Raw genomic sequence first — 20,098 nt, 5'->3', positions numbered from 1 at the left:
TGGGCAAAAATCCGAGGCCTTATTTTTAACCTAATGTTGCAATTGCTATTTGACTTGCAATTTAGTTCAAAAACACTTGGCTGAATGTTGGAATCATGGAAAGATTAGTTAGAATATAAGTAATTGAGGGGCACTTTGAATAGAGTGTTTGCCATGACAACAAATGAAAATGCCAAGGAGGAGTTATTGTGACTGGTAGCAACCAAAGTGTGTGGTCAGTGGTTTTCTAGGGGACTCTATAATCTCTGGCTACATTAAATGTTTCTTCATGTAGCCAACATATTCATGCTTTGGCTATTCCTCTTTGATTGAAGAACTGTTGCACAAAAAATATGCTGATTTAGGCGCTACGCCATCACGAGTATCAGGCTGTATAGTTCTGATTCAGTAGATTTATTAGTGAGCTGCTAACACAATTTAGATGAAATTGCAAAGAAAATACCAACTAGCTGTTTGCAGAAGTAAGAAAACACAAACTAATAGTGCAATTATATAACGCTTTGTGGATTTATATTAATAAGCAAAGTGGAAACATCGTTGTCATCAACATTGTTGCATGTTGCGCATTGACCATGCAGACTGAACACAAGTCCCTCCCGGTCAAGCACAACAAATGTGCTCCTTGAGTGACGGGAGGAGCTAGGTCTGTGTGGAAAGTGGCATGGAGAGGGATGACTCAAGTACATTTACATTACATTTACATTACATTTAAGTCATTTAGCAGACGCTCTTATCCAGAGCGACTTACAAATTGGTGCATTCACCTTATGATATCCAGTGGAACAACCACTTTACAATAGTGCATCTAAACTCTTTTAAGGGGAGGGGGTTAGAAGGATTACTTTATCCTATCCTAGGTATTCCTTAAAGAGGTGGGGTTCAGTGTTCTCCGGAAGGTGGTGATTGACTCCGCTGACCTTGCGTCGTGAGGGAGTTTGTTCCACCATTGGGGTGCCAGAGCAGGCGAAAAAAAAAAAAAAAAAAACAGTTTTGACTGGGCTGAGCGGGAACTGTACTTCCTCAGAGGTAGGGAGGCGAGCAGGCCAGAGGTGGATGAAGTAGTGGTGTAAACTATAAAGATGTACGTAAAACACGGCATATCACATTTTAACAAACCAAACATTCAAATTCCGTAATACAAGGTAAAGTAAAAACCCAAACTGGTCCTTGCATCAATACCGGTATATAGTAAAATATGGTACACCGCTCAGCCCTACCTCTGGATACATTCAGTAACAGGAGACTATTCCTGGAAAATGTGGGCTAGGTGCAACCATACTGTAAAACAAAACATTTACAAGGGTTTGAATGAGGACTAACTGGTGTCTCCAAGTGGCCACACACCTTTCCAAAGTGTGCACAGTTCCTAAGCCATTTCAGTGCACTTTTATGACTCAAAGAAGATTCTTCAACTATAAGGTACTTTTTGGAGCTCTCTTAGCTGTGCCGTTTAGGAACTAGAGCAAGCACACTTTAAGTTAATTTGGAACACATCCCTGCCATCACAGAATTACTCTTTAGGCAATCCAATAACGGTGTATTATAAATCGCAATCTGGGTAAGGTGGGCATGTTTTGAAAGCTTGTTCTATTGCCAACATGACTAGCTAAATGATAAAATACGGTCTTAGTGCTAAGCTTTCACAAGGCAATTCAGAGAAACCGATCGTAATTTTGGTGCGCATAGAAAGTCACGAGGGGGTCTGACAAAGTGCTCAGAAGCAGAGTGTATCTCCCATTGAGCTATAATAGAGGGCTGCGAATAGATCTGTTCCCTGTGTGATCACTACCTTCTCTCTCGATATTAATGACTGAGCACAGAATGCATCCCTGCCCTACAAAAGAATATCAGAGTTCAGAGCGGGATGTCAGATATGTTCTATCAGAATGGGTGCTTCATCCAATATCCTGTGTGACAGCTGTGAGCAGCCAGTCGCATCCCCCTAACCAGCCATTAGCCTACTCAGCTGCTTCTCATCGTCTGTTCTTTTTGCGCATCGCCATCAGTTTTGAAATGTTATTTAGACATGATGGCAAGCTGGGGTGTGCAGACAGTGATGTTATATTTGTTTAATTATTGGCGTGGCAAACCCTGTGGTGTCACTATTGTCATGACTGTCCTGTGAGGATCAGACTGGTGGGATTGTGACAGTAACCAGGCTTCTCTTTTTTCCCACAGAGGGGAGAGGGAGGTTGCTGGATGGTTGACCGTTTATACCCGGTCGTAAATTTAAGCAGGAGAGATCTCGTTCTCTCTCTCTTTCTCCGTTTTAGTATCAACCAAAGGAATGCCTTTGTCTAGATAGACTTTTGCCCACCCAAAACTCTAATGTCCAAAAAGTGAATATCGGAACAATATTTCTAACAGAAGAACGTGGGGAATGGTCAGTGGGTAGATGTAGAAAACTAACTTGTTTTTTTTTACATTTGCGATGTCAGTAAAAACTGTAATGACCAAATACTGTAACTTGGAAAGGATACCCCTTTATCTGTCAAGTGTTCATCCAATATGTGGTGCATACAATATGACAAATTATGAAAGTAATTTTGTTAAGATAGGAATGTGAATTTAGGAGTCATAAGAGAACTTGTAATCATATCCTTTGCACATTAAGTATCCACGCCCCGAGGTGAGGTCAGATAGCTTGTCACCATGACAGAACGCCCCTTTTGACCAAGAGTGCATAAAGGCTTGGAAAAGGTTTCAACCTTGAAATGTGAGGCGGGTAGCTTCATGTTGGAAATGGTTGACGCTTTGAACCTCAACACGAGGTGAAGAAATGAACTCACCTTCCTTTGGACCAGAGAGACGAAGAGATTTAGCTTATGCACATCGTTGTCTGAATCCTGAATACCAACACGAGGAGGAAGAGGCGAGAAGCTCACCTCAGACAATCACTGGTACAGCTGATTAGCTGTCTTAAGTCAGATATCGAGAAAAGCGAATAAAAGTGAGACTATCGTACTACGCTCATCACCAATGGGAACCGTCGACATGGCTGGTTATCTTCCAGAGTGAACAACAGTAGAAGACGGGAACGTGGAGACCCATTTTGGAAAATCAGAGCCATACAGTGGGAAGGCCAACAAATTTCAGAGAAGGCTTGGTTCTGACCGAGATAAACGACGAATGAAGGAATTTCACACGTAAATACATGAATGATTTCTTATTCCAAACGGGCTGCGGTTCGTGTGCAAGTTATATGATTAATATGAGGACAGTCCTAGAATGTATCCACGATAAGTGTCCTCTCTCTCGTTCTCTCTCGTTCTCTCTCTCGCTCTCGTTCTCTCTCTCGTTCTCTCTCTCTCTCTCGTTCTCTCTCTCTCTCGTTCTCTCTCTTGTTCTCTTTCTCTCATTCGCTATCTACAGTTGAAGTCGGAAGTTTACATACACTTAGGTTGGAGTTATTAGCTTGTTTTTCAACCACTCCACAAATTTCTTGTTAACAAACTATAGTTTTGGCAAGTTGGTTAGGACATCTACTTAGTGCATGACACAAGTAGTTTTTCCAACAATTGTTTACAGACAGATTATTTCACTTATAATTCACTGTATCACAATTCCACTGGGTCAGAAGTTTATATACACAAAGTTGACTGTGCCTTTAAACAGCTTGGAAAATTGCAGTTAATGATGCCATGCCTTTAGAAGCTTCTGGGAGGCTAATTGACATAATTTGAGTCAATTGGAGGTGTACCTGTGGATGTATTTCAAGGCCTTCTTTCAAACTCCGTGCCTCTTTGCTTGACATCATGGGAAAATCAAACAATAGTACGCAAGTATAAACACCGTGGGACCACGCAGCCGTCATACCCCTCAGGAAGGAGACGCGCTCTGTCTCCTAGAGATGAACGTACATTGGTGCGAAACGGGCTTATCAATCCCAGAACAACAGCAAAGGACCTTGTGAAGATGCTGGAGGAAACGGGTACAAAAATATCTATATCCACAGTAAAACGAGTCCTATATCTACATAACCTGAAAGGCCGCTCAGCAAGGAAGAAGCTACTGCTCCAAAACCGCTGTTAAAAAAGCCACACTACGGTTTGCAACTGCACATAGGGGAAAAGATCATACTTTTTGGAGAAATGTCCTCTGGTCTGATGAAACAAAAATAGAACTGTTTGGCCATAATGACCATCGTTATGTTTGGAGGAAAAAGAGGCAGGCTTGCAAGCTGAAGAACACCACCCAACCGTGAAGCACGGGGGTGGCAGAATCATGTTGTGGGGGTGCTTTGATGCAGGAGGGACTGGTGCACTTCACAAAATAGATGGCATCATGAGGCAGGAAAATTGTGGCTATATTGAAGCAACTTCTCAAGACATCAGTCAGGAAGTTAACGCATGGTCGCAAGTGGGTCTTCCAAATGGGCAATGACCCCAAGCATACTTCCAAAGTTGTGGCAAAATGGCTTAAGGACATCAAAGTCAAGGTATTGGAGTGGCCATCACAAAGCCCTGACCTCAATCCCATAGAAAATGTGTCGGCAGAACTGAAAAAGCGTGTGCGAGCAAGGAGGCCTACAAACCTGACTCAGTTACACCAGCTGTGTCAAGAGATATGGGCCAAAATTCACCCAACTTATTGTGGGAAGCTTGTGGAAGGCTACCCGGAACGTTTGACCCAAATTAAACAATTTAAAGGCAATGCTACCAAATACTAATTGAATGTATGTAAACTTCTGACCCACTGGGAATGTGCTGAAATAAATAATTCTCTCTACTATTATTCTGATGTTTCACATTCTCAAAATAAAGTGGTGATCCTAACTGACCTAAGACAGTGCATTTTTACAAGGATTAAATATCAGGAATCGTGAAACTGAGTTTAAATGTATTTGGCTAAGGTGTATGTAACTTCCGACTTTCAACTGTATCTGTTGTAACAAGCAGTCATATCTTGTCGGTCCGCGAAGGACCTTTCTCATGTAAAGGGTGTATGTTTATTGTGTTATTATTTAGTAAGCGAGTAAATAAATAATTAAACCATTATGTGTAGTACTGAATAATGAGGTAGGCTGGGGTTTTTGCAGATCCAGGAAGTTTACGAATGGTCAGAATGATGATAAGAGGTAATAATTATGAAGAGGACTGTTTATTGATGAAATGGGACCTTCAAGTTTAATTTGGGAGATGGTAACTCTCTAAACAACTTCTTCCATGGTGCCCCAAATCCTACTGAGTTAATTGTAACATAATTAATTTAATTGGGTAACAATTAAACATATTTCGTGGATTAAATAGGTAATTAGATTAATGAAAGTAAAGTCACGACACTATACTACTCGGTATCGTGATACTTAGCCTGGTATCACATTAGTAAAATGTTGGTATTGYGACAACCCCACTGTGAAAATAGGCAATTTTGTTTTGCGTGTTTCTGTGCTAAATGTATTTTTCGGCCCTCACCAGTTTGCATCCCTGATTTATAATCCTCAATGCCTCATCTTTCAAAATGCACCGAGTCATCTTAATTTACAGCATTAACCTCACTTGGACAACAAAACATTTGCAAATGTTGCCCAATTACCGTGAGGGATGGGGGCACGGTGCTCGTACAAACCCATATGGTGATGCGCAGAGCCAGAGCTCTGATGTCATGTATCGCACGTTAGTGTACAGCCACTATGTTCCAATTTGGGTGCTTATTAGTGTATTGTTGTTTGGCTGCTAATTCAAACAGTTTATTTACTTTTACACAGTCACCTATAGAGTTTGGCCAACTTTTACACTAGCTGCCATGTTTGCACCTTTGAGCATTCCCATTTWTCCATTCTTTATTTGTGGAGTGATAATTCTCCAGATTCCAGTTGAGTTGAATCTACACTGAACAAAAACAGAAACGCAACAGGTAAAGTGTTGCTCCCGTGTTTCATGAGCTGAAATAAAAAATCCCAGAAATGTTCCTTATTTCTCAAAAAATGTTGTGCACAAATTTATTTACATCCCTGTTAGTAAGCATTTCTCCTTTGCCAAGATAATCCATCCACCTGACAGGTGTGGCATATCAAGAAGCTTATTAAACAATATGATCATTACACAGGTGCACCTTGTGCTGGGGGACAATAAAAGGCCAGTCCTATATGTGCAGTTTTGTCACACAATGCCATAGATGTCTCAAGTTTTGAGGGAGTGCGCAATTGGCATGCTGACTGCAGGAATATCCACCTGAGCTGTTGACAGATAATTTAATGTTCATTTCTCTACCATAAACTGCCTCTAACGTCGTTTTAGAGAACTTTGCAGTATGTCCAACTGGCCTCACAACTGCAGACCACGTGTAACCAAGCCAGCCCAGGACCACCACATTGGGGGGTAGTATTTCTGTCTGTAATAAAGCTCTTTTGTGGGAAAAACCTATTCTGTTTGGCTGGCCCTGGCTCCCCAGTGGCTGGGCCTATGCCCTCAAAGGCCCACCCATGGCTGCACCCCTGCCCAGTCATGTGAAGTCCATAGATTGGGGCCTAATGAATTTATTTAAATTGACTGATTTTCTTATATGAACTGTAACTCAGTAAAATATTAGAAATTGTTGCATGTTGCGTTAAAAAAAATATTTTTATTCAGCATAGTTGAGGTATCCATCTTGGTTCTGAATGAGTCAGCAAGAGGAAGTAGTTTCATGGTTAACCAGTGTGATCCGTGCCTAATGACTGTGTCTAATCTAACCCTGTCTCTCCTCTAGTGGTTGTGATGTAAACAGCCCGCGGCGTCCAGGTCTTAACGGAGAGGGGGATGAGGAGGCCAGGGACGGACAGTCACCCCTCCAYCTGGCAGGCAGCTGGGGGCTGGAGGAGGTGGTGCAGTGCCTTCTGGAGTTTGGGGCCAATGTCAACACACAGGTATGTCTCACTTACTTACTTACTTACTTACTTACTTAGGCGTTTTATTCCTCCTGGAGCCTAGAACATCTACTGCAGTTTTTCAGCATATGCAGTCTCCCTGACTGTCAATCCACAGGTCAGTTTCACCWGGCAGTCACTCCTCTAAGCACAGGCATCTCCCACTCCTCACTTTTAATAGATTCCTCCACTTTGAGAGTCGTGGTCCAAAAGCATGCTTAATGAGTGAGTGAGGAGTATCTCGTGTCTGTCACATCAAACCCCGTTTATTGTGGCTAATATGAGCTGTGTCTACCCAGGACGCAGAGGGCCGAGCGCCTATCCACGTTGCCATTAGCAACCARCACAATGTCATCATCCAGCAGCTCATATCCCACCCAGACATACGTCTGAACGCGCGTGATCGCCTGGGCATGACCCCCTTTGCCTGCGCCATGACACACAAAAACAACAAGGCTGCAGAGGCCATCCTCAAGAGAGAGCCCGGGGCTGCCGAACAGGTGAGAGACATACACAGGGATGGGCATTTGAAATGATTTCACTATTCAAATTATATAACTGGGGGGGGGTATATCCGGATAATATATATAAAATGTAACATTTATTTAGATTTTAAACTTAAATGGAGACTTTCTCGGGATAGAGCCATCATTTGAAAGCGTTTTCTATTGCCAACATGGTACAAAATACGATCGTTATTTTAGTGCGCTTAGAATAGTCCGGTGCATTCAAGTGCATGTTCCCTACCAAATGTCTTCACAATATGACAAACATAGGCTCATTCTGTTCAGAACAACCCAACATATGATGCTATGTCATCTTGTAACTTTACATCAAGCATAGTGAKCATAAACATTGACACTGTGTATGACATGAGTTTTATGATCTGGATATGTGAAGTGCACATTTGGACTAACGGGTGCTTGGATTGCTTGTTTGACATCAAAGCGGTAATTATTATAATCCTCAACGTCATCTCTTTCAAAATACATTGAGYCCTATTTAAAGCAGTTCCCTCASTCCGACAACAAAACATTTGCAATGTCACCCAATTAGCGGGAGTGGTGGGAGCAACTTCTTTTCTCGTGGTGTTCAAGTTCAGAACCGCTGTCAGTCAAAACAATACTGCGCTGTGAAGTGGAGACCTTGAGCTCTGACATAATGTWTAAARTGTTACTGTACAGCAACTGTGTTCCAATTTAGGTGCTTATCCGTTTTCAAATCTGCTATTGTGAGTCTGTATACAGGTACGAGTGTTAAGAGTTAAAATAGGTCGAATCCTAACGTCTGTTCGGATATTTAAATAACCGTGCCCATCCCTACTTTGTTACTAACGCCAAACACATTGTGTATGATGAAGTTTAACCCCCACCATCCTTCTCTTTCCTCTCAGGTGGACAACAAAGGGCGTAACTTCTTGCATGTGGCGGTGCAGAACTCTGACATCGAGAGTGTTCTGTTCCTGATCAGTGTCCAGGCCAACGTGAACTCCCGGGTGCAGGACGCTGCCAAGCAGACTCCTCTACACCTGGCTGTTCAGGCTGGCTCGGAGATCATCGTYCGCAACCTAGTAATGATGCCTACCCTACCTTCTCACCAGTAGCTAAGCGGCTTTTTCACCAGTGTGAGAAGCTGTTATTGTGTGAATAGCTGTGTCTTTGGGCTCTATTTTAACAAAMYTAAGTCGATCTTGGTGCTCTTGCGTGGCGCTGTAGCACAGTCGGAATCAATGGCGCAGTAGCTGGCTGTGGAAATAAAGGGCTGGCTTTTTATGCATTAATAACTTACAGGTGTGAYGTGGGCTTGACCACTYACTGGCCAATCAACATGCTCCATGGCTTAACTTTTCTAGGRTAGGGGGCAGCATTGGGAATTTTGGATGARAAGCGTGCCCAAATTAAACTGCCTGCTACTCAGCCATAAAAGCTAGAATATGCATATATTTAGATTTGGATAGAAAACACTCTGAAGTTTCTAAAACTGTTTGAATGATGTCTGTGAGTATACAGAACTCAAATGGCGGCAAAAACCTGAAGAAATAATCCAATCAGAAAGTGGGAAATCTGAGGTTTGTGTTTTTTCAACTCTTTGCCTATCGAATACACAGTGTCTATGGCGTCATATTGCACTTCCTAAGGCTTTCACTAGTTGTCAACAGTCTTTAGAACCTTGTTTGATGCTTCTACTGTGAAGTGCGGGCGAATGAGAGGGGAATGAGTCAGAGGTCTGCCAGAGAGCTACGAGCTGGCCACGCGCGTTCACGTGATAGTTAGCTTGCGTTCCATTGCATTTCTGAAGACAATGGAATTCTCCGGTTGGAACATTATTGAAGATTTATGTTAAAAACATCTAAAGATTGATTCTATACATCGTTTGACATGTTCCTACGGACTAACGGAACTTTTTGACTTTTCGTCTGCACCTAGTGATCGCGCGTCATGAATTTTGATTACTGGGCTAAACGCGCAAACAAAAAAGGAGGCATTTGGACATAAATGTTGGACATTATCGAACAAATCAAACTTTATTCTGGAACTGGGATTCCTGGGAGTGCATTCTGATGAAGATCATCAAAGGTAAGTGAATATTTATAATGCTATTTCTGACTTCTGTTGACTACACAACATGGCGGATATCTGTTTGGGTTGTGTTGGTCTCTGAGCGCTGTACTCAGATTATTGCATGGTGTGCTTTTTCCGTAAAGTTTTTTGGAAATCTGACACAGCGGTAGCATTAAGGAGAAGTGGATCTAAAATTCCATGCATTACAGTTGTATCTTTTAGCAATGTTTATTATGAGTATTTCGTAAATTGATGTGGTCTCTGCAAAATCACCGGATGTTTTGGAACTACTGAACATAACGCGCCAATGTAAACTGAGATTTTTGGATATAAATATGAACTTTACCGAACAAAACATGCATGTATTATGTAACATGAAGTCCTATGAGTGTCATCTGATGAAGATCATCAAAGGTTAGTGATTCATTTTATCTCTATTTCTGCTTTTTGTGACTCCTCTCTTTGGCTGGAAAAATGGCTGTGTTTTTCTGTGACTTGGCTCTGACCTAACAATTGTTTGGTGTGCTTTCGTCGTAAAGCCTTTTTGAAATCGGACACTGTGGCTGGTTTTACAACAAGTGTATCTTTAAAATGGTATAAAATACTTGTATGTTTGAGGAATTTTAATTATGGATTTCTGTTTTGAATTTGGCGCCCTGCAGTTTCACTGGCTGTTGACGAGGTGGGACGCTACCGTCCCACATACCCTAGTGAGGTTAATACTGTAACTGTGTGGTGGTATTATCCAAACCCAGCAAAATAGAGCCCCAATTGTCTGTCTAGGGTGTTTCGTCATAATTGCGGTCATGGTGTGCAGATGATCAGATTGTGAAGTGTTTAATGTCAGGAAGCACATTTAATATGCTGTTCTGAGATATGCAACTMAAATGTAAAAGAGACAACCTGGAATGCAACCAATGTCTGTGTGCATGTCTGAGATGCTTGTGTGTCTGATTTCGACTCCTATCTGACTCTTGTATGTCCATTGCAGCTGCTGGCAGGGGCCAAAGTGAATGAGCTGACCAAACACAGACAGACAGCTCTACACCTGGCAGCCCAGCAGGACCTGGCTGCTATCTGCTCTGTGCTGCTGGAGAACGGAGTGGACTTCACMGCTGTGGATGAGAATGGCAACAACGGTACTGACTGACACGTAATGTAGGCTGTAACASAAATGGCTCCCTATTCCCTATATATAGTGCACTACTTTTGACCAGGGAAGTAGAGATGATGGTGCCATTTGGGACACAACCGTAGATGAGGCTGTWTCAGCTTAGATTCAATTTCCAACTCCTGAAATGTAATTAGTTTGAAATTCTGCTATGCAATATCATTACCCTGCAATCTCGTTTAACTGTTKCTTTGTCTCTCATCTCAGTTTAGCTCGTGCTAATACTCAGGTTTTCCTCTCTTTTCTCTCCTCAGCCCTGCACCTGGCCGTAATGCAGGGTCGCCTTAATAACGTGCGTGCCCTTCTCACGGAGTCCAACATTGATGCTGAGGCCTTCAATCTCAGGTACACTCCCTCAACAGTACTTCAGTTCCGTTTTACAGTTCAAATTGATTTACTTAATGTAAAAATACATTGGAAATCTTTCCCACCGAAGCTCTTACATTAAAAACARCAAGTAAGATCAAGATGTTGAAGGACAAAGGGAAAGGTTTAATGTGTTTGTTCACTGAGCTATTTTTTGTTTTGTAGGGGCCAGTCACCGATGCACGTTCTGGGGCAATATGGGAAAGAGAATGCGGCGGCCATCTTTGAACTGTTCTTGGAATGTATGCCTGAGTACCCTCTGGACAAACCGGACAATGAAGGGAACACAGGTAGGATTGAGTAATATATCACATTTAATTCAAATTAAATGTTTTAGGGAGATATTTCAAATACCTRTATTGCAAAAATCAAGTTTTTTGTTTTTATGAGCATTTATGTCCACATGTTGTCTTTTTGGTCTCATCTCCTTCGCTCCTTCTGCTGTGACTGTACACCTTCCCATTTACACACATACACACCAAGCCCCTTCCCCTGCCACTCACAATAAAAAAGATTTGAGATCACTTCTTCCTCTCTGACAAGCGGTTTCAACTCACTATTTGAGTTTTGGTCCAACAGTATCGGTCATATGGACACCGAAAGACTTTGAGACATTATTTTACTGTAGTAGAGGAGTTAACCTTTCTAATGATACCTTTTTTATGTATCAACTACTCAAATTGCACGCAGAGCAKAAACTACTAAAAWAGGAGTATTAAGAACATTGATTCTAGAAAATTCATTCAGTTTGTCGCACGCGGCATTGCGGTACCACTGGCAGCATTTTAGCCAAGACTGTTATATTGGCTGTCTAGTCTGTTTTATAAATGTGGAATAAGCATAAAGCACAATTTATATTTGGAATTGTCAACTCGTTCTCATTCTGAGAAATAATGTAGATTTCAACATCTGAACAAAATGCACACGGTAGCATGCTTTACATTTTTTTTTCACCTTTATTTAACCAGGTAGGCTATTTGAGAACAAGTTCTCAATTGCAACTGCGACCTGGCCAAGATAAAGCATAGCAATTCGACACATACAACAACACAGAGTTACACATGGAATAAAACAAAACATACAGTCAGTAATACAGTAGAAAAAAATAAAACAAAGTCTATATACAGTGAGTGCAAATGAGGTAAGATAAGGGAGTTAAGGCAATAAATAGGCCATGGTGGCGAAGTAATTACAACATAGCAATTAAACACTGGAGTGGTAGATGTGCAGAAGATGAATGTGCAAGTAGAGATACTGGGGTGCAAAGGAGCAAGATAAATAAATAAATACAGTATGGGGATGAGGTAGGTAGATGGATGGGCTGTTTACAGATGGGCTATGTACAGGTGCAGTGATTTGTGAGCTGCTCTGACAGCTGGTGCTTATAGCTAGTGAGGGAGATAAGTGTTTCCAGCTTCAGAGATTTTTGCAGTTCGTTCCAGTCATTGGCGCAGAGAACTGGAAGGAAAGACGACCAAAGGAGTAATTGGCTTTGGGGGTGACCAGTGAGATATACCTGCTGGAGTGCGTGCTACGAGTGGGTGCTGCTATGGTGACCAGTGAGCTGAGATAAGGCGGGGCTTTACCTAGCAGAGACTTGTAGATAACCTGTAGCCAGTGGGTTTGGCGACGAGTATGAAGCGAGGGCCAACCAACRAGAGCGYACTGGCYGCAATGGTGGGTAGTGTATGGGGCTTTGGCGACAAAACGGATGGCACTGTGATAGACTGCATCCAGTTTGTTGAGTAGAGTGTTGGAGGCTATTTTATAGATGACATCACCGAAGTCRAGGATCGGTAGGATGGTCAGTTTTACGAGGGTATGTTTGGCAGCATGAGTGAAGGATGCTTTGTTGCGATATAGGAAGCCGATTCTAGATTTAATTTTGGAAWGGAGATGCTTAATGTGAGTCTGGAAGGAGCGTTTACAATCTAACCAGACACCTAGGTATTTGTAGTTGTCCACGTATTCTAAGTCAGAGCCGTCCAGAGTAGTGATGCTGGACGAGCGAGCAGATGCGGGCAGTGATCGGTTGAATAGCATGCATTTAGTTGTACTTGCGTTTAAGAGCAGTTGGAGGCCAAGGAAGGAGAGTTGTATGGCATTGAAGCTCGTCTGGAGGTTAGTTAACACAGTGTCCAAAGAGGGGCYAGAAGTATACAGAATGGTGTTGTCTGYGTAGAGGTGTATCAGAGAATCACCAGCAGCAAGAGCAACATCATTGATGTATACAGAGAAGAGAGTCGGAMCAAGGATTGAACCCTGTGGCACCCCCATAGAGACTGCCAGAGTTCCGGACAACAGGCCCTCTGATTTGACACACTGAACTGTATCAGAGAAGTAGTTGGTAAAGCAGGCGAGGCAATCATTTGAGAAAACAAGGCCAGGCCAGGTCGATGAATACGGCTGCACAGTAATGTCTCTTATCGATGGCGGTTATGATGTCGTTTAGGACCTTGAGCATGGCTGAGGTGCACCCATGACCAGCTCTGAAACAAGATTGCATAGCGGAGAAGGTATGGTGGGATTCAAAATGGTCGGTAATCTGTTTGTTAACTTGGCTTTCGAAGACCTTAGAAAGACAGGGTAGGATAGATATAGGTCTGTAGCAGTTTGGGTCTAGAGTGTCTCCCCCTTTGAAGAGGGGGATGACCGCGGCAGCTTTCCAATCTTTGGGAATCTCAGACGATACGAAAGAGAGGTTGAACATTCAGTTGGAGACGGACAGAAGAGTGTTTTCATAACAATKCAACTGTTCCACCTTGTTAGCTAGCAAATGGATCCAATTTGGCTAAACTTGAATTATAAAGATTAGCTGGCTACTGACTAGCACGTGGGCTTGTGCTTGAGAGATTGTTTGAGACCTGTGTTTATTTTCTATAATGCCTGCTACAAGAAGTTAGTCATTATTAGTGAATGTGCATTATGCATTTTTCCGGTTGAAATGTTTAACAAAAAGGGCATAGACATATTTGAAAGCCATATCAGTGATTATTACAAAAAGTAGGTTAAACTATTTTGATAAAATAATACATTATTAGTTGGTCTTTTGGTTGTGCAAGGCTTATATTTAGCCGAGGTATAATTTCACAAGCCCTGAATTTATAAAAATGATTGCAGACTGTTTGCAATGAATTGTATTTTACCTTTACTTGTACAGTCGTGGCCAAAAGTTTTGAGAATGACACAAATATWMATTTTCACAAAGTCTGCTGCCTCAGTTTGTATGATGGCAATTTGCATATACTCCAGAATGTTATGAAGAGTGATCAGATGAATTGCAATTAATTGCAAAGTCCCTCTTTGCCATGGCAAATGTAACTGAATCTAAAAAAAAAAACATTTCCACTGCATTTCAGCCCTGCCACAAAAGGACTAGCTGACATCATGTCAGTGATTCTCTCGTTAACACGGTGTGAGTGTGACGAGGACAAGGCTGGAGATCACTCTGTCATGCTGATTGAGTTCGAATAACAGACTGGAAGATTCAAAAGGAGGGTGGTGCTTGGGATCATTGTTCTTCTCTGTCCACTACTGCTACCTGCAAGGAAACACGTGCAGTCATCATTGCTTTGGCACAAAAAGGGCTTAACAGGCAAGGATATTGCTGCCAGTAAGATTTGCACCTAAATCAACCATTTATCGGATCATCAAGAACTTCAAGGAGAGGCGGTTCAATTGTTGTGAAGAAGGCTTCAGGGCGCCAAGAAAGTCCAGCAAGCGCCAGGACCTCTCCTAAAGTTGATTCAGCTGCGGGATCGGGGCACTACCAGTACAGAGCTTGCTCAGGAAGTGACAGCAGGCAGGTGTGAGTGCATCTGCACGCACAGTGAGGCGAAGACTTTTGGAGGATGGCCTGGTGTCAAGAAGGGCAGMAAAGAAGCCACWTCTCTCCAGGAAAAACATCAGGGACAGACTGATATTCTGCAAAAGGTACAGGGATTGGACTGCTGAGGACTGGGGTAAAGTCATTTTCTCTGAATCCCCTTTCTGATTGTTTGGGGCATCCGGTTAAAAGCTTGGAGAAGACAAGGTGAGCACTACCATCAGTCCTGTGTCATGCCAACAGTAAAGCATCCTGAGACCATTCATGTGTGGGGTTGCTTCTCAGCCAAGGGAGTGGGCTCACTCACAATTTTGCCTAAGAACACAGCCATGAATAAAGAATGGTACCAACACATCCTCCGAGAGCAACTTATCCCAACCATCCAGGAACAGTTTGGTGACGAACAATGCCTTTTCCAGCATGATGGAGCACCTTGCCATAAGGCAAAAGTGATAACTAAGTGGCTCGGGGAACAAAACATCCATATTTTGGGTCCATGGCCAGGAAACTCCCCAGACCTTAATCCCATTGAGAACTTGTGGTCAATCCTCAAGGCGGGTGGTCAAACAAAAACCCACAAGATCTGAGAAACTCCCAGCATTGATTATGCAAGAATGSGCTGCCATCAGTCAGGATGTGGCCCAGAAGTTAATTGACAGCATGCCAGGGCAGATTGCAGAGGTCTTGWAAAAGAAGGGCAAATATTGACTCTTTGCATCAACTTCATGTAATTGTCAATAAAAGCCTTTGACACTTATGAAATGCTTCTAATTATACTTCAGTATTCCATAGTAACATCTGAMAAAAATATCTAAAGACACTGAAGCAGTAAACTTTCTGGAAATGAATATTTGTGTCATTCTCAAAACTTTTGGCCACGACTGTACAACAAAGCTTATTTAGAGAGAACATTTAAAATCGAGATGTATATCATGAATCACCCATAAGTCTAGATATGATTTTCAGGCCATATTTCGCCCAGCCCTGAACACCGGTAGGAAGGAGAGCAAAGGTGCTGAGGTAATCTATATCTGACTGGCTGGATCAAGGCCCTTTGGGTTGAGTGTTTCTGTCATTACTAACAGCGGCCTTAGTCTTAAATGTTGTGTAAGTAATTTTTAATGACATTTACAGTGCCTTCAGAAAGTGTTCATACCCCTTGTTGATTTTACAGACTAAATTCAAAAAATAGTGCAGGGGTGGGGCAACTCCAGTCCTCGAGGGCCTGATTTGGTGTCACACTTTTTCTCATCTAGCAAACACAGCTGATTAATCAAATTGAATTCTAAACTGAATATCATGATTAGGTGATTATTGGAGTTAGCTGGGGCAAAACTTTGGTAGGGCCGATTTTCACGTTTTCATAACAATCGGCATTTTTTGTTCATTTATCATCGAATCACAGCCTTCTTCAACTTTGCCAAAAGTGAATCCTAAGTGATTATTTAACAAAAGCGCAAAAAAAACGCATTTGTTGCACAAATGTACCTAACCACAAACATCAATGCCTTTCTTAAAATCAATACACAAGTATATTTTTTTAAACCTGCATATTTAGTTAAAAGAAATTCATGTTAGCAGGCAATATCAACTAGGGAAATTGTGTCACTTCTCTTGCATTCAGTGCAAGCAGAGTCAGGGTATATSCAGCAGTTTGGRCTGCCTAGCTTGTTGCGATCTGTGTRAAGAGCATGTCTTCCAGCCAAAGACCGTAATTAATTTGCCAGAMTTTTACATAATTATGACATAACATTGAAGGTTGTGCAATGTAACAGCAATATTTAGACTTAGGGTTGCCACCCGTTTGATAAAATACGGAACGGTTCCGTATTTCACTGAAAGAATAAACATTTTGTTTTCGAAATGGTAGTTTGCCCATATTAATGACCTAAGGATCGTATTTCTGTGTGTTTATTATATTATAATTAAGTCTGTGATTTGATAGAGTAGTCTGACTCAGCGGTGGTAGGCAGTAGCAGACTCGTAAGCATTCATTCAAACAGCACTTTCCTGTGTTTGCCAGCAGCTCTTCGCAATGCTTGAAGCACAGCGCTGTTTATGACTTCAAGCCTATCAACTCCCAAGATTAGGCTGGCAATACTATAGTGCCTATAAGAACATCCAATAGGCAAAGGTATATGAAATACAAATGGTATAGAGAGAACTAGTCCTATAAATTCCTGTAATAACGACAACCTGAAACGTCTTACCTGGGAATATTGAAGACTCATGTTAAAAGGAACCACCAGCTTTCATATGTTCTCATGTTCTGAGCAAGGAACTTAAACGTTAGCTTTTTTACATGACACATATTGCACTTYTACTTTCTTCTCCAACACTGTGTTTTTGCATTATTTAAACCAAATTGAACATGTTTCATTATTTATTTGGGACTAAATTGATTTTATTGATGTATTATATTAAGTTAAAAATAAGTGTTCATTTAGTATTGTTGTAATTGTCATTATTATAAATATATATATAAAAATCGTCCGATTTAATCGGTATTGGCTTTATTTGGTCCTCCAATAATCGGTATCGGCGTTGAAAAATCCTAATCGGTCGACCTCCAGTTAGTATTGTGGAGTAACTACATTGTTGATCCATCCTTAGTTTTCTTATCACGACTATTAAACTCTGTAACTGTTTTAAAATCACCAATTGGTCTTATGTTAAATCCCTAAGCAGTTTCGTTACTCTCCTGCAAGATAGGAAGGACACCTTTATCATTGTAGTGACTGGGTGTGTTGATACACCATCCAAAGCCTAATTAATAACTTCAACATGCTCAGCGTCTGCTTATTTTAAAATAAAATAAAAATCACATCCACCAATTGGTGTCGTTCTTTGCAAGGCATTGAGAAACCTCCCTGGACTTTGTGCTTAAATCTGTGCTCTAAATTCACTGCTTTATTGAGGGACCTTACAGATGGTTGTATGTGTGGTGTACAGAGATGAGGTAGTTGCTCAAAAATCATGTTAACCGCTATTATTGAACACAGAATGAGTCCATGCAACTTTTATTACGTGATTTGTTAAGAGTATATTTACTCCTGAAGTTTATTTAGGCTTGCCATTACAAAGGGGTTGAATAATTATTGTCCAAAGGCATTCAGTGGCATAAAGTACTTAACTTCTTATGGCTGCAGGGGCAGTATTGAGTAGCTTGGATGAAAGGTGCACAGAGGAAACGGCCTGCTCCTCAGTCATAGTTGCTAATATTTGCATATTATTATTAGTATTGGATAGAAAACACTCTGAAGTTTCTAAAACTGTTTGAATTATGTCTGTGAGTATAACAGAACTCATATGGCAGGCAAAAACCTGAGAAGTTCCACTTCCTGTTCCGGATTTTTTCTGAGGGTGCTAGATTTTCAACCAAGCTCTCATTGAAATTACAGCGAGATATGGATGAGTTTTCACTTCCTACGGCTTCCAGTARWKKYMAMMRKYMAWWWRAMYTTKKYYKRWKRMYYYWAWKKKRARGGGGGGCCGAAGGAGACAGGAATTAGTCACCACTGCCACGAGCTGACCACGCGCGTTCACGTGATCGGCATCTCCGTTCCATTGCTCAACTGAAGTCAATCTAATTCTCCGGTTGAAACGTTATTCAAGATGTATGTTAACAACATTCTAAAGATTGATTCAGTACATCATTTGACATGTTTCTACTGACTGTTATGGAACTTTTGGACATTTCGTCACGTTATAGTGGACGCGCTTTGTGACTTTGGAATTGTTTACCAAACGCGCTAACCAAAGTAGCTAATTGGACATAAATAACGGACATTATCGAACAAATCAAGCATTTATTGTGGACCTGRGATTCCTAGGACTGCATTCTGATGAAGTTCATCAAAGGTAAGGAAACATTTATCATGTATTTTCTGGTTTCTGTTGACCCCAACATTGTGGCTAATTTGGCTATTGTTCTGAGCTCCGTCTCAGATTATTGCATGATTTGCTTTTTCCGTAAAGTTTTTTTGAAATCTGACACAGCGGTTGCATTAAGGAGAGGTATATCTATAATTCCATGTGTATAACTTGTATTATCATCTACATTTATGATGAGTATTTCTGTTGAAACGATGTGGCTATGCAAAATCAGTTGATGTTTTTGGAACTAGTGAATGTTACGCGCCAATGTAAACTCAGATTTGTTGTTATAAATATRAACTTTATCAAACAAAACATGCATGTATTGTGTAACATGAAGTCCTATGAGTGTCATCTGATGAAGATAATCAAAGGTTAGTGATTCATTTTATCTCTATTTCTGCTTTTTCTGACTGCTATCTTTCGCTGGAAATTGTGGTTTGGTGGTGACCTAACATAATTGTTTGTAGTGCTTTCGCTGAAAAGCAGATTTGAAATCGGACACTTTGGTGGGATTAACAACAAGATTACCTTTAAAATGATATAAGACACATGTATGTTTGAGGAATTTTAATTATGAGATTTCTGTTGTTTGAATTTGGCGCCCTGCACTTTCACTGGCTGTTGTCATATCGATCCCGGTAGCGGGATTGCAGCCATAAGAAGTTTTAAGTAAAAATACTTTAAAGTACTACTTCATTCGTTTTTTGGTGTATCTGTACTTTACTATTTATTTTTGACAACTTTGACTTTTACTTCACTTTACTTTTTACTTCATTCTTAAAGAAAAKAATGTACTTTACACATTTTCCCTGACACCCAAAAGTACTCGTTACATTTTGAATGCTTAGAAGGACAGAAAATGGTTCAATTCACACATTTATCAAGAGAACATCCGTACTGCCTCTGATCTGGCGGACTCACTAAACACAAATGCTTTGTTTGTAAATTATGTCTGCGTGTTGGAGTGTACCACTGGCTATCCGTAAATGTAAAAAACAATAACATTGTACAGTCTGGTTTGCTTAATATAAGGATTTTTTTAAATTATATGTACTTTTACTCAAGTAGAATTTTACTGGGCGACTCAMTTTTACTTTTCATTTTATATTAAGGTATCTTTACATTCCAAAAATGTCTACCAACAAAATTCCACTTTGACATTATGGGGTATTGTGTGTCGATCAGTGACACAATTTAATCGGTTTTAAATTCATGCTGTAACACAACAAAATGTGGGRRAACTCAAGGGGTGTGAATACTTTCTGAAGGCACTGTATATAGTCTTGTTAGTGTGCATAGTCACTGCAAGATAGGGTCAGTGCAAATAGTCCGGGTAACCATTGATCAAAGCTGCAATATGTAACTTTTTGGGCGACCCGACCAAATTCACATAGGAATGTGATTTATTGATTTGTCATTTTCTATGAAGGCAAGTCTAAGAAGCAGTA

General features: G+C 41.0%; 1 protein-coding gene across 1 annotated transcript in view; it reads left to right on the top strand.

Moving 5' to 3' along the window:
- The window catches only part of ankfy1 (ankyrin repeat and FYVE domain containing 1), a 45,504-nt gene that overhangs the window by 18,204 nt on the left and 7,202 nt on the right, over positions 1-20,098 (top strand). The window contains 6 exon segments of the mRNA XM_024011080.2: positions 6,691-6,847; positions 7,147-7,347; positions 8,241-8,417; positions 10,400-10,547; positions 10,834-10,924; positions 11,111-11,235. Of these exon segments, the coding sequence (XP_023866848.1) occupies positions 6,691-6,847; positions 7,147-7,347; positions 8,241-8,417; positions 10,400-10,547; positions 10,834-10,924; positions 11,111-11,235 (899 nt within the window).

The sequence above is a fragment of the Salvelinus sp. IW2-2015 genome, linkage group LG20 (assembly GCF_002910315.2).
Source record: "Salvelinus sp. IW2-2015 linkage group LG20, ASM291031v2, whole genome shotgun sequence".
Classification (NCBI taxonomy): Eukaryota; Metazoa; Chordata; class Actinopteri; order Salmoniformes; family Salmonidae; genus Salvelinus; species Salvelinus sp. IW2-2015.
Note: the sequence above shows the minus strand (reverse complement) of the source record. Positions and strands in the feature narration are given on the sequence as shown.